This window comes from Galeopterus variegatus, unplaced genomic scaffold, assembly GCF_000696425.1.
Source record: "Galeopterus variegatus unplaced genomic scaffold, G_variegatus-3.0.2 Scaffold5830, whole genome shotgun sequence".
In the NCBI taxonomy this organism is placed as follows: domain Eukaryota; kingdom Metazoa; phylum Chordata; class Mammalia; order Dermoptera; family Cynocephalidae; genus Galeopterus; species Galeopterus variegatus.
Window position 1 is genome coordinate 121,887 of NW_007731941.1, and position 11,102 is coordinate 132,988.

Genomic DNA, 11,102 nt, shown 5'->3' on the forward strand with positions numbered 1-11,102 from the left:
TGTTGCCACGTATGCCCTGAAGGGGCAGAATCACCCTGCTTGAGAACCACTGTGTGTGTGTGTGTGTGTGTGTGTGTGTGTGTGTGCACACATGTTTGCAGGTTGTAATGGGAAAGAAGAGGATGTTATGAGTGTTGGGCTTGAGGTCTCTCTCTGGACAGTGGCCATAAACTCTAGCCTGCCTTGACAGGGCTCCAGGGGTCTGCTCACAGAGTGTACAGCCTGCCTCTCCTAGGATACTTCATCCTGGCAGATGGCCTGATGCCCCAGTATCCCGCCTGTGACCAAGTGTCCTCTCACAGGACACCTGTTTGTACTGGTACATGCCCTGTGGCTCCCACCTGGTGTACAGCCAATTCCTACCAAGACAGAGCGGAGTCCTGACCAGCGAGGAAGTTAGGGTCAGGTGTGTGGGTCAGGTGAGACGCAGAGGAGGCAGCTTGACAAAACACATGATGTCACAGAAGCAGTGTGTCACTTATGGATCCCAGAGAGCAGAGGGCAGCGGGAAGGGAGAGCTGTCTGAGACATGCTCACTTGGCAACCCATGGGCCAACGCCTTTTTTGGGGTCCAGGGCGTGATCCAGACAGGCTTCCCTTGGGCAGTCCTAGCTGCCAGGTTTAGAGCAGGCAGGCGGGAGTCCCGTGGAGGCCCAGTGAGACTGAGAGGGGGTCCCTGCAGCGTATCTGCAGAGTCCATGCAGGGTGTGGGGTCAGCAGGGCTGGCCAGGCAGGCTGTAGCTGGCTGTCCCATGGAGAGGTGGCAGCAGTACATGGTGGTATAGGGCAGGTGTCTGGATCAGCCACATTGGGGAACAGAGGAGGCGGAGAGCTGGGGACTGAGCCCTGCTTCTGGTGTGGAAAAGTTAAACCTCTGTTCAAAGTATGGGATGCCAGACTGGCAGATTAGCTCAGTTGGTTAGAGTGCAGCCTCATAACACCAAGGTCACAGGTTCTGATCCCCGTACTGGCCAGCTGCCAAAATAAAACAAACAAATGCGAGATGTTGGCACAGCCTAATGTGATCAGAATTCACTGTGGGGCACCTGGCTGAGATAGAGTCCTTGGAAATTTCTTGTAAGCTGAGACCCCAGGAATGAGAGTCAGCCAGCCATGAGTAAAGCTGAAGATGGAACATTCCAGACAGTATGGATGGGTTGTCCCAAGGCCTGAGTCTGGAAAGAGGCTGGTTTGTGCAAACACCTTCACGAGTCCAGGCAAGATGGGCCACGTCCCTGTACCCCGCCCCCTACTCTCTGCACAGTGTCCAAAACTGCACCGTCCCTATGGCAGCCACTGACCACGCCCGGCCGTGCACGCTCAGGTGAATGACAGAGAAGATGATGTTCCGGTTCTCAGCCACGCCAGCCACTTTTGCAGTTCTCGCTGGCCACATGCGGCTAGTGGTTTCTGTACTAGTCAGAACAGAGAGAACATGTGCACCATCTAGAAAGTTCTGCTGCACAGCTGTGGCACAGAGGATCTGATGCGGGTGGTCATTGTGCCCCAGACCTCGTGTTCCTTCTCAGCGCTCAGGAGATCAGAGGGGTGGGACGAGCCCAACCCCAGGTCGGGCGGGAGCAAACCCCACGTAGACATGAGGGCAGGCGAAGCCGCTGTCACCACAGTTCTGGAGGCTGGAGGTCGAGATCAAGGGGGAACAGGGCTGGTTCCTTCTGAGGCTCAGCGAGAATGTGCCCAGGCCTCTGCCCTGCTCCTGGTGGCTGCGGCAGTCCTCGGTGCTCCTTGGCTTGGAGAAGCATCGCCTCATCTGTGCCTCCATCTTCGCCCGGCCGTCTTCTCCCTGTGTCTCTGTGTCTTCTTCTCTGTCTCTTAGAAGGATCTCTGTCTTTGGATTCAGGGCCCACCTAATCTAGGATGACCTCGTCCTAAAATCCTTACCTTAGGTGCGTGTATTAGCCCCCGTGGCTGCTGTGACAAAACAGCACAGACTGGCGGCTTAAACAACAGAAATATATTCTCTCTGTTCTGGAGGCCAGAAGTCCAAGATCAGGGTGCCGCAGGGTGCGTTCCTTACAGGCCTCTCTCCGTGGCTTGACCCTGTGTGGTGCTCCCCGTACATGTGGGTCCCCGGTGTCCTCCCTTTTCTTTTTTTTCTCTTTTCTCCAGTGGTTTTTTTTGGCAGCTGTCCAGTACAGGGATTGAACCCTGGACCTTGGTGTTATCAGCACCATGCTCCAACCCACTGAGCTAACCGGCCAGCCTTCTCCCTTTTCTAATAGGACACCAGGCCTATGAGATTAGGGGCCCACCTTGGTGACCTCATTTTAACTCAGTCACCTCTTGAAAGATTTCATCTCTAAATATGTTTCTACTTCAAGGTACTGGGGGTTGGTGGGCTTCAATATATGAATTTTGGGGGGACACAATTCAGTCCATGATGCCTTAATTGCACCTGCAAAGACCCTTATTCCAAATAAGGGCACAATCTGAGGATCCACGTGGAATATCTTTGGAGGACCACAGTTAACCCACTACAGCAGCTTCAAATCATTGGATCTGGTTAGAGCTCAGTGTTGGTAACACCAGGGTCCATGGTTCGAGCCCTGTACTGGCCAGCCACATACACAAAAGAAGTTGGGTTCCTGTAATCAATATGTGTGAAGCCTCATGAGTCCCTTATAATGGATTTTTGTATTTTTTTTTTTAAAAAACACCCCCTTTTTAACCTCTTGCGTGAATTGGGTATTTTTGCACTTCGCTAATTGAACGGTGACATCCAACCAACCCCATCTCTGCTGCCTCTAAACATCTCTCTCTCTCTCCCCCTCTTTCTCTTGTGTGCATTCTCTTCTCCAGCTCCAGAAGGTTCTGCGCCTTGGGCACATCAGCACCGACTACCCACTGGCCGAGACCATCATGCTCCTGGGTTTCCTCGTGACGGTCTTCCTGGAGCAGCTGATCCTGACCTTCCGCAAGGAGAAGCCATCCTTCATCGACCTGGAGACATTCAATGCCAGCTCGGATGCAGGCAGCGATTCAGAGTACGAGAGTCCCTTCATGGGGGCCACGCGGGGCCACTCCCATGGCCCCGGCCTGCGTGTCCAGGGGCTGTCACGCCCCGGCCCCCTGCGCCTGCTCAGCCTGGCCTTCGCCCTGTCGGCCCACTCCATCTTCGAGGGCCTGGCCCTGGGCCTGCAGGAGGAGGGCGCGAAGGTGGTCAGCCTGTTCGTGGGGGTGGCCATCCACGAGACGCTGGTGTCTGTGGCCCTGGGCATCAGCATGGTCAGGAGCGGTGTGACCCTACGAGATGCGGCCAAGCTGGCGGTGACTGTGAGCGCCATGATCCCGCTGGGTATCGGCATTGGCCTGGGCATTGAGAGCGCCGAGGGCCTGCCCAGCAGCGTGGCCTCCGTGCTGCTGCAGGGCCTGGCGGGTGGCACTTTCCTCCTCGTCACCTTTCTTGAGATCCTGGCCAAGGAGCTGGAGGAAAAGGGCGACCGCCTGCTCAAGGTGCTGTTCCTGGTGCTGGGCTACGCCGTCCTGGCTGGGATGGTCTTTCTCAAGTGGTGAGTGTCCTCCTCATCGCTGCCCTGCCGGGAGCCCGGGCCACACACACGCTGCGTCCCGGCCCTGCCTCGCCCGAGCGGGAAAGCGGTGGCCCCGGGCCCCGCCCGTGCCCAAGGGCGCCTGCCAGGACCAGGCAGCGCCCCGTCCACACCCCAAGCCTTGGGGCACTGCGACTACTTTTTCAAATACTTCTCTTAAAAGTTTTTACCAAAGCTGTGTGGCCATGTCAACCTCGGGTGGAGGGATCTGTAACACGCAGGCTGGGCGTCCAGGTGACGTTGGTCACAGCCCTCCCTGCCCTGCCTGTGGACAAGGACATCAGCGTTCACTTGGCCGTGCCCAGCGCGAGCTGCAGTGTCTGAGCTGCAGGGACTGGGAGAGGGGCTCTGAGGCCTCTGCCCTCTGCCCTGTCCCTGCGACCTCACCCCACCGCCGTCCTCCCCGCTAAGTCTTGAAGAAGGTCTCGGGGTTTATCGGAGGTTTGCGTCGCTGTGGCACGACACCGGGGCGGTTTCTAAGAGGAGCCCCCAACATGGAACGTCCATTCCGCAGCCAGACCGGGCTCTGTGCCTCCTGCCACCTGAGGTTGTGCCTCCAGCGGGACAGGAGAGGCCCAGACTCCTGCCCCCACAGCGTTGGCTCACCCTGAACCCCTAGGAGGGCCCCCCTGGAGTGGGGAGGCAGGGGCCACTAGGCCAGAGAGTGTGGCCGTTTCCTAGGACACAGGCAGGCTGAGGGGCAGGGGCTACACAATGCCAGTCCCCCACCAAACATACCAGCACACTGAAGCCACGGTCACTGCCCCACTGGGTGCAGGAGAGCGGGACAAACAGCCCAGCATGAGGCTGGGGGAAGCCCTGGGCTCTGGCTCTGGAGCAACCTCTGGGAGGCCTGATCTGTTGTCCCAGTAACCTGGTGTCTTGGGAAACAAGCAGGGCTGAGACGCCTTTCCTCAGGGGATTTTGCTTTGTTCGCAGAGAAGACTGGGCCCTGAGGCTGAGCCCCACCTTGCTCTGGCCTCTAGCCCCTGGTGTCCTATCTGGGCCTCAGTTTCTCCCAGATCCATCTTGGGCTGCTGGGACCCATTGTTCCCCGAGCTGTGCCACTTCCTCACCTGTTCCCTCAGCTGCTGGGCTAGGTGCACTCCTTTCTAGAATCCTGTGCCTCACCCACACTGCCAATGCCATCCCCTTGTGCCCAAGACTGTGCTGCAGTGGGACTATTTAGCTCCATGACAGGGAGAGGCCCCCGCCCGCCCTGTGGCCCTGGGCCCAGCGGGGCCTCCCATCAACCTGTCCAGCCAGACGGGGAGTTCCTGTCCAGCCCTGGCTGCCTTGAGCACTGTCACAGGAGTCTCGAGGAGCAACGTGATCGCCTCAGCCACCGTAAATAAACCGGCTAATGACCTTCCGAGGTTGGAGGCCTGGGCGAGAGGCCTGCCGCGGCTGCTCAGCTCCCCCAGACACAGGGCACGAGAGCCACAACTTTCAGAACAGCCCCGGCTGCCTTGAGCACTGTCACAGGAGTCTTGAGGAGCAACGTGATTGCCTCGGCCACCGTAAATAAACCAGAGTTCAAATCCCGGCTCCCAGGGCCTGGGACATGTGTCCAAGACCCCCCACCCCAACTTTCACCCCATGCTGTTGTAAGTATCAGGTTCCATTTCTAGGAACTTCTGTCTGAATCTTCTACGCGGAACCCATCGCTGAACCCCACGTGGCCTGATCCCATCCCCACGCCGGGCACGTGGCTCCGTGGGTGTGGGAACGTCTCCACTGTGCCCTAAACACAGTGCTTTTCCACTTCCACCTGCACCCACTTCGCCTGCCCAGGAACCAGAAGGTTCTGCCATTTGGCCTTTGCCATGGGTGGGTGGGTCGTTGTAGCTGGATCCCTGCTTCGCCCGGGAATGCGGCCCAAGTGACAGTGACTGGACAAGGGGCAGGAGGTGGCCCTACATGCCCCCCACTTAGGAAGGTTCATGGTTGCCTGTCCCCCAAATCCAGCAGGAACCCCACGAGGGGGCAGAGAGCAGCCTGCTTCTGGGGTCCCCATGCCTGTACCTGTCACTGCCAAAAGCACAAAGTAGGGTTCCCCTCCTGTCCTCTCATCAGCCATCAGCTTCCTGGGGAGGCCCTGGGGACACCATGCTGCAGGCCCAACCACTCTGCCCAGAGGTCCCCACGCGACTTCTTCCCCTCCCCCCCAGAGGAACCCTGAGACCACGTAGTTCCCCCAAGGGCACCACCAAGCCGCTGAGGATCCCTTGGTGTGGAAAGATCCCTTGTGCCCATTTGGCTGACCACCTGCGCACCCTTGGGATCCTCTGCCTCCTCCACAGTTAGAAATTGCAGGACCCAGGTGGCCCAGCATCCCTGGATCCTGCTGCCTGCCATGCATCAGGCCTGCCAGGCTGTGGCAGTGCCTGGCTGCCCTTCTCTCCTGAGAGTCCTGCTGGCCCCAGCAAAGCTGCTTTGGGCCTGGCCATGGACTCTTGGACCCTGAGAGGTTTTGGGGAGGGAGGGGCTGCTGTAGCAGAGCCACAGCCTGTTTGGCTGTCACTCCCTGCCCCGACCCAGGCCACCTGTGTCCTGCTATCTGGCTGCCTCCTGTCTGCTGTGGCTGGAGGAGCAGGGTCAGTCCTGACATCCCACCTCCAAGGAGCTGCAGGGGGATAGGGCAGTGGTGACAGGGTGTCTCTTGAGCTGGTTTGGGCTGATGGTGGCTGGGTCTGACCTGGACTGGGGTCTTATGAGGCTGCCCAGTGGCTCCGTGCCCACAGACCCTGGCCACATGGGCATAGTCACCAGTAATGGGAGTTTCTGCTTGAAGATGAGTGTGGATTTATCACTGCCCACAGCCACAGACCAGTTCCCCCAACAAAACTGGACGTCATGAGCACCGCAGGGCAGGCCAGAGTCCTCCATGAAAGGCTTTGTCCATTTCTGTGCAACTTTGGGATGTTGCAGAAATGTCACATGGCCTGCAGAAGCTGAGAGGCCTCCTTCTCAGAGGCCTCTTTTACTGACTGAGATTCTGCCCCCAGGGGACACAGGATGATGTCTGGAGACATTTGTGGTTGTCAGGACTGAGGGGCACTCCTGGCATGGAGTGGGTGGAGGCCACGGATGCTGCCCAGCACCTGCAGTGCCCAGGACGCCCCACCACAGAGAAGGACATGGCCCCAGTGTCCACAGTGCTGAGGGAGGACCCTGCCCTAACTCAGGAAGACCCAGGGCGGGCGACAGTGGATTGCATAGATGGGCCAGTCCGTGGGACAGAAAGAGAGGAGAGGGAGGCAGCCCCTGCTGACGGTGTGACACTCTGGCAAGAACCAGGAACGACTCCTGGAGCTTGGACATGTGTGTTTCCAATAAGCACAAATGCCTTTCTGTTTGAAAACACAAAACTCCAAGCACAAAATGCCAACAGCCACCTCTGTCTGAATGTCATGCTTCTGTCTGGGTCACAGCCATTCCTGGCCACTTGCTTGGCCACAGCTTCTCTCATCCACGGCCAGGCAGGGGCCAAGGTCAGGCCCTGGCCCTCCGCAGATGGATGGAGTCAGCCGGATTCTCCTCCTGGATCTGGAGACAAAAGAGAAAACGAGGCGGTGCCCAGGCTTTGCGGTTTGAATCAACCGTAATAACAGCGTGTCGGGGCCGTGTTGTCTCTTGTTTGTGTTTCTGTTGGAGACGTTATTAGTGAGGGGCGGGGATCGGGAGCGCCTGCGACTTGCCAGGCCCAGAAAAGCCAGCGGTGGATGGGACAGTGTCTCCCGGCGTACGGTGCTTTCAGGCTGTCCCAGCCACCAGCTCTGGATCCTCTGCCCTGCCAGGAAGAGAGTGGCCCATGTCCCTCCTGTCCCAGCTGCCCACCTGCACACAGCACAAGCCCTGAGCTGTGTCAGCTCCGGGGCAAAGCCAGTGACCAGCCTGTCACCAGTAAAGGCTCCCTGGCTGTCACTTGGGTTCCCTGCTGCTGGCCTGACCTTTCCAGAGCCTCCCGTGCAGGCTGCTACAGAACGTGGAGGGTTGTCTGCGAAGATCCTAGAAGTTTTCTCCAAGCTGGGGTGCTGAGGCCAGATCAGGCCGAAGCGGGAAGACCCCCAGGCTTCTGTGAACTCCACCTGCAAGCCTCTCGGGGCAGGAACACAGCTGACCTTGGCATTCTGGCCAAGGGTAGAAGCAATCGATGGAGGTGTGCCCAGTCTTGCTGGGAGGGAACTGGGTTGGGCTGGTGCCAGGGATGCTCAGCTGAGGTGCTGCACAGAAAGCAACGGGCACAGCCTCTCAGTGAAGAGAGGTGACTGGGATGGCCAGGGACACCAGTTGGGCTTCTGTCCGAGCTAGTTTAGGCTCAGCCAGCCTCAGGCCAGACGAGGTGGCCCCAAGAACAGTGATTCTTGACCTTGGCACTGTGGATGTTTGGGGCTGGATCCTTCTCTGTGGTGGGGCGTCCTGGGCACTACAGGTGCTGAGCAGCGTCCCTGGCCTCTGCCTACTCCATGCCGGGAGCATCCCCCCAGTCGTGACAAACACAAATGTCCCCACACACTGCCCGGAGTTGCCTGGGGGCAGAGTTGCCCCAGGTGAGAGCCTCTGCCCTAGAACTAAGGTAGCTCTCATTCTACTGAGGAACACAGATAACAAACAACATATCAACATTTAATGCAATATCAGGTAGCAATAAATGCCCTGAAAAAAAAAAATCAAGGTTAAGGGGAGGCCATTTTTAGCAGTTGGGCCAGGGAGAGGTCTTTGAGGAGGTGATATTTGAGAGGGACCAGAAGAAGGATGCTACAAGGAGACTGGGGAAGAGCTTTTCGGCAGAGGGAGCGGTCTGTGCAGCAAAGGCCCTGAGTTCTTTCCGTAGATCTGTCTTTCTGATGACCGAAGTGGCCCACGGTATTTGTAAAAAACCCAAGCGTTACAGGGGTTTATCCTGCCAGTGGCAAAGGCTTCAGTGACTCCTCCCCTCAGAAGTGGTGATAAATCAGCACCCTGATGGTAGGGGGAACCTGGGCCACCCGCCAGGGCCAGGCAGGTGGCTTTGGTGAGGTGTGCGTCTTCCACGGTGGACTGGGGTTCAGGAGCGCAGCAGCATGCAGCTCCTGCAGATGCTGATGGGGCAGAAATCAGGCAGAACAGGGATGCCAGCCTGCTGGTTTTTTAAGACAAACTGGATTTTGACAAATGGTCTCCTTATTTTAAAATATTGACTCCAAACTCAAAAAGCAAAGCCATCTTTGTGGACCGAACCCCGTCTGCGGTTCCGCCTTCTGCAGCCATTTTGTGCAGGCTCTGCCTTGCCGGTGAAACTGCATCAGTCTGAGGAGTCCAGAGTGGGCAGAGGATGAGACCCAGTGGCCCTTCTGCCACAGCCGGCCGGGGCACTGAACGAGGCCGGGCGAGGAGCTGGGACTTCGCATGTGGACGGCCGCGCCATGTAGTTCTGGAGAAAGGACATGTCTAAGGACTGGCCAGAGGCCCCTGGGCCAGACCTCCACACAGCCAGGGACAGGAAGGAGGGGGCATGAGGAGGTGGCCGCCCATCCCCAGTAGATGGGCTGTGGCTTCAGAGCCCGCGGATCCGAGTTCTCATCCCAGCCCAGCCTCTTCGCTTCTGGGACTCCTTGGGTAAGTTGCGTCCCTTCTCTGAGCCTCGTGCATGCTCAGCACCTGTAACGGTGGCACCCCGTGTCTGCAGGAGCTGCACAGACGCGGTTCGCTGTGAGGACTTGGTGTGGATGTGTGCAGACCCCTGTTCGGCTCAGGGCCGATGGTGCTGTCCTCGCAAGTCCTTCCTTGCCACCTCTGTGCCACTCGGGATGCCCAAGGACTCTTCAAAAAGTATGTGGGACACAGGAGACCCAGGTTCCAGCCCTGCTGGCTCAGCCTCCCTGGTGCTTGAGTTCCCTTGTCCCAGATGTCTGGAGCTTGCCAAGGAGGGACAGAGCTGGTGACACCCACCACCCCCTCATTCACAAAGGCCAGGGCCGCACTCTCTGCTCTCTGGGTCAGCAACAGTGGGTGGGGGTGACCCTTCCTAGTTTTGGGGGCTCGGGTGGGGGGTTGAGCCCCCACACCCCAGGGAAAGCGAGGCCAGGACACCAAGGCCTGTCATCCCCTGGCTTGTGAGGCCCACAGCCTGGCTGGCAGCTATAAATAGCAGCCGCAGTGTGGAAGCATCGCTGTGCCCACTCTCCTACGCATGAGTCAGCCCACAAGGCCTGGGCTGGCGCCCGGTGGAGCTGGGGAGCCGGCCAGAGGCCTGGCGCAGCGTTGGCCGGTCGCTCGGTCGCTCGGGAGACGGAGGCAGGCGGGCGGGCGCCGCCGTCTCTGTGTGCCCAGCAGCCCTGTGGAGGAGGCGGTCATGCCCATTCCCAGCCACCCCTAAGGTGGGGCGACAGCGATCCTCACTGACAGATGGGGAAATGGAGGCTTGGGGGTGCTTTCCTGGAACACAGAGACCCAGACCAGAAGCTGGGAAGTGTCTGCCCACAGCGCCGTGTCCCTCTCTGGCTGAGAGGACTTGGAGATGGGAGGCAGGGGCCAGGCCACCCTCCGAGGTGGCCAAGGACAGGGCAGGAGGGAGGTGGGCAGCCCAGGGAACAGCCGATCGGCCGCGTCGGGAGCGTGGACACCAGGCGAGAGGCTGGACCTCGGCCCAGGAAGGGGACGGAGGCAGCTGCGGGCAGCACTGGGGCCAGGAGGTCCACGCTCACAGCCAGGGTGGCAGGAGGCTGCAGGCCGAGCCTGGGCGGCCGGGGAGGGGGCTGGAAACGAGTCGGGGAATCGAGCGCCGTGAGCCCCACGGCAGGATGGGCCAGGGCCGCAGCCTCTGTGGCGGTAGGAGGGGCCGGGTGGTCCTAGGGGCAGCGTCCAGTCTCTGAGGGGGCAGGAAGGGCCCAGCTGAGCCAGAGCCACTGAAATGGTGGGTCCGCGGGGACCAAGGAGCCCAGGGCCTGAGGGGCCCGGGCTGCAGGGCCATCTGCTCGTGCACTGGTGACGGGGGTCCCGTCCAGCCGCTCTGACTAGAAAGCCCCTCCCCACCCAAGGGTGCCCTGCTGTCACAGTCGGGGACCTGGGCTGTCTCAAGACCATCCCCGAGGGGACCATCGGGTCTGGTGCTGGACCCCAACTGTCCCTTGGCTTAGCCACGGCCACACAGACACACTCGAAGCTTCCCCAAGACGGCCCCTCGGTCTCAGGCCACCTCCCGCTTGGGGAAGGCAGACATTTCCGGACAGGGAACTGCAAACCGTGGCCCCTGCGGAGCGCTGGGGTCTTCTCTGCTCGGTCCCCGCCTTCGCACGGCCAACAAGCCCGGGCCGGAGGAGGGGCCTCCGGGGACCCCCAGTGGCCGGGACGCGAGGCCCCCGCTGCCGCCTGCCGCATCCCTGTGCCGATGGAGCCATTATCGACCTGATCTTGCCGCCCATGCGCTGTCCCCCGCTCCCCGCCCCCAGCCCATCCGCTCTTCGCCCAAGGCCCGGTCTCTGCCCCGGTGTCAGCTGGACTCGAGCCCTCCGTCGCCGGCCCCGGGCTCCTCCGCGACCCGGGGCCCCC

At 59.8% G+C, this 11,102-nt stretch overlaps 1 protein-coding gene across 1 annotated transcript in view; it reads left to right on the forward strand.

Moving 5' to 3' along the window:
* The window catches only part of SLC39A3 (solute carrier family 39 (zinc transporter), member 3), a 9,005-nt gene extending 3,888 nt beyond the window's left edge, over positions 1-5,117 (forward strand). Inside the window, exon 2 of the mRNA XM_008590065.1 lies at positions 2,821-5,117. Coding sequence (XP_008588287.1) covers positions 2,821-3,534 — 714 coding nt within the window. The 3' untranslated portion in view covers positions 3,535-5,117. The remainder of the gene's footprint in view (positions 1-2,820) is intronic.
* Positions 5,118-11,102: the final 5,985 nt, after the last annotated feature.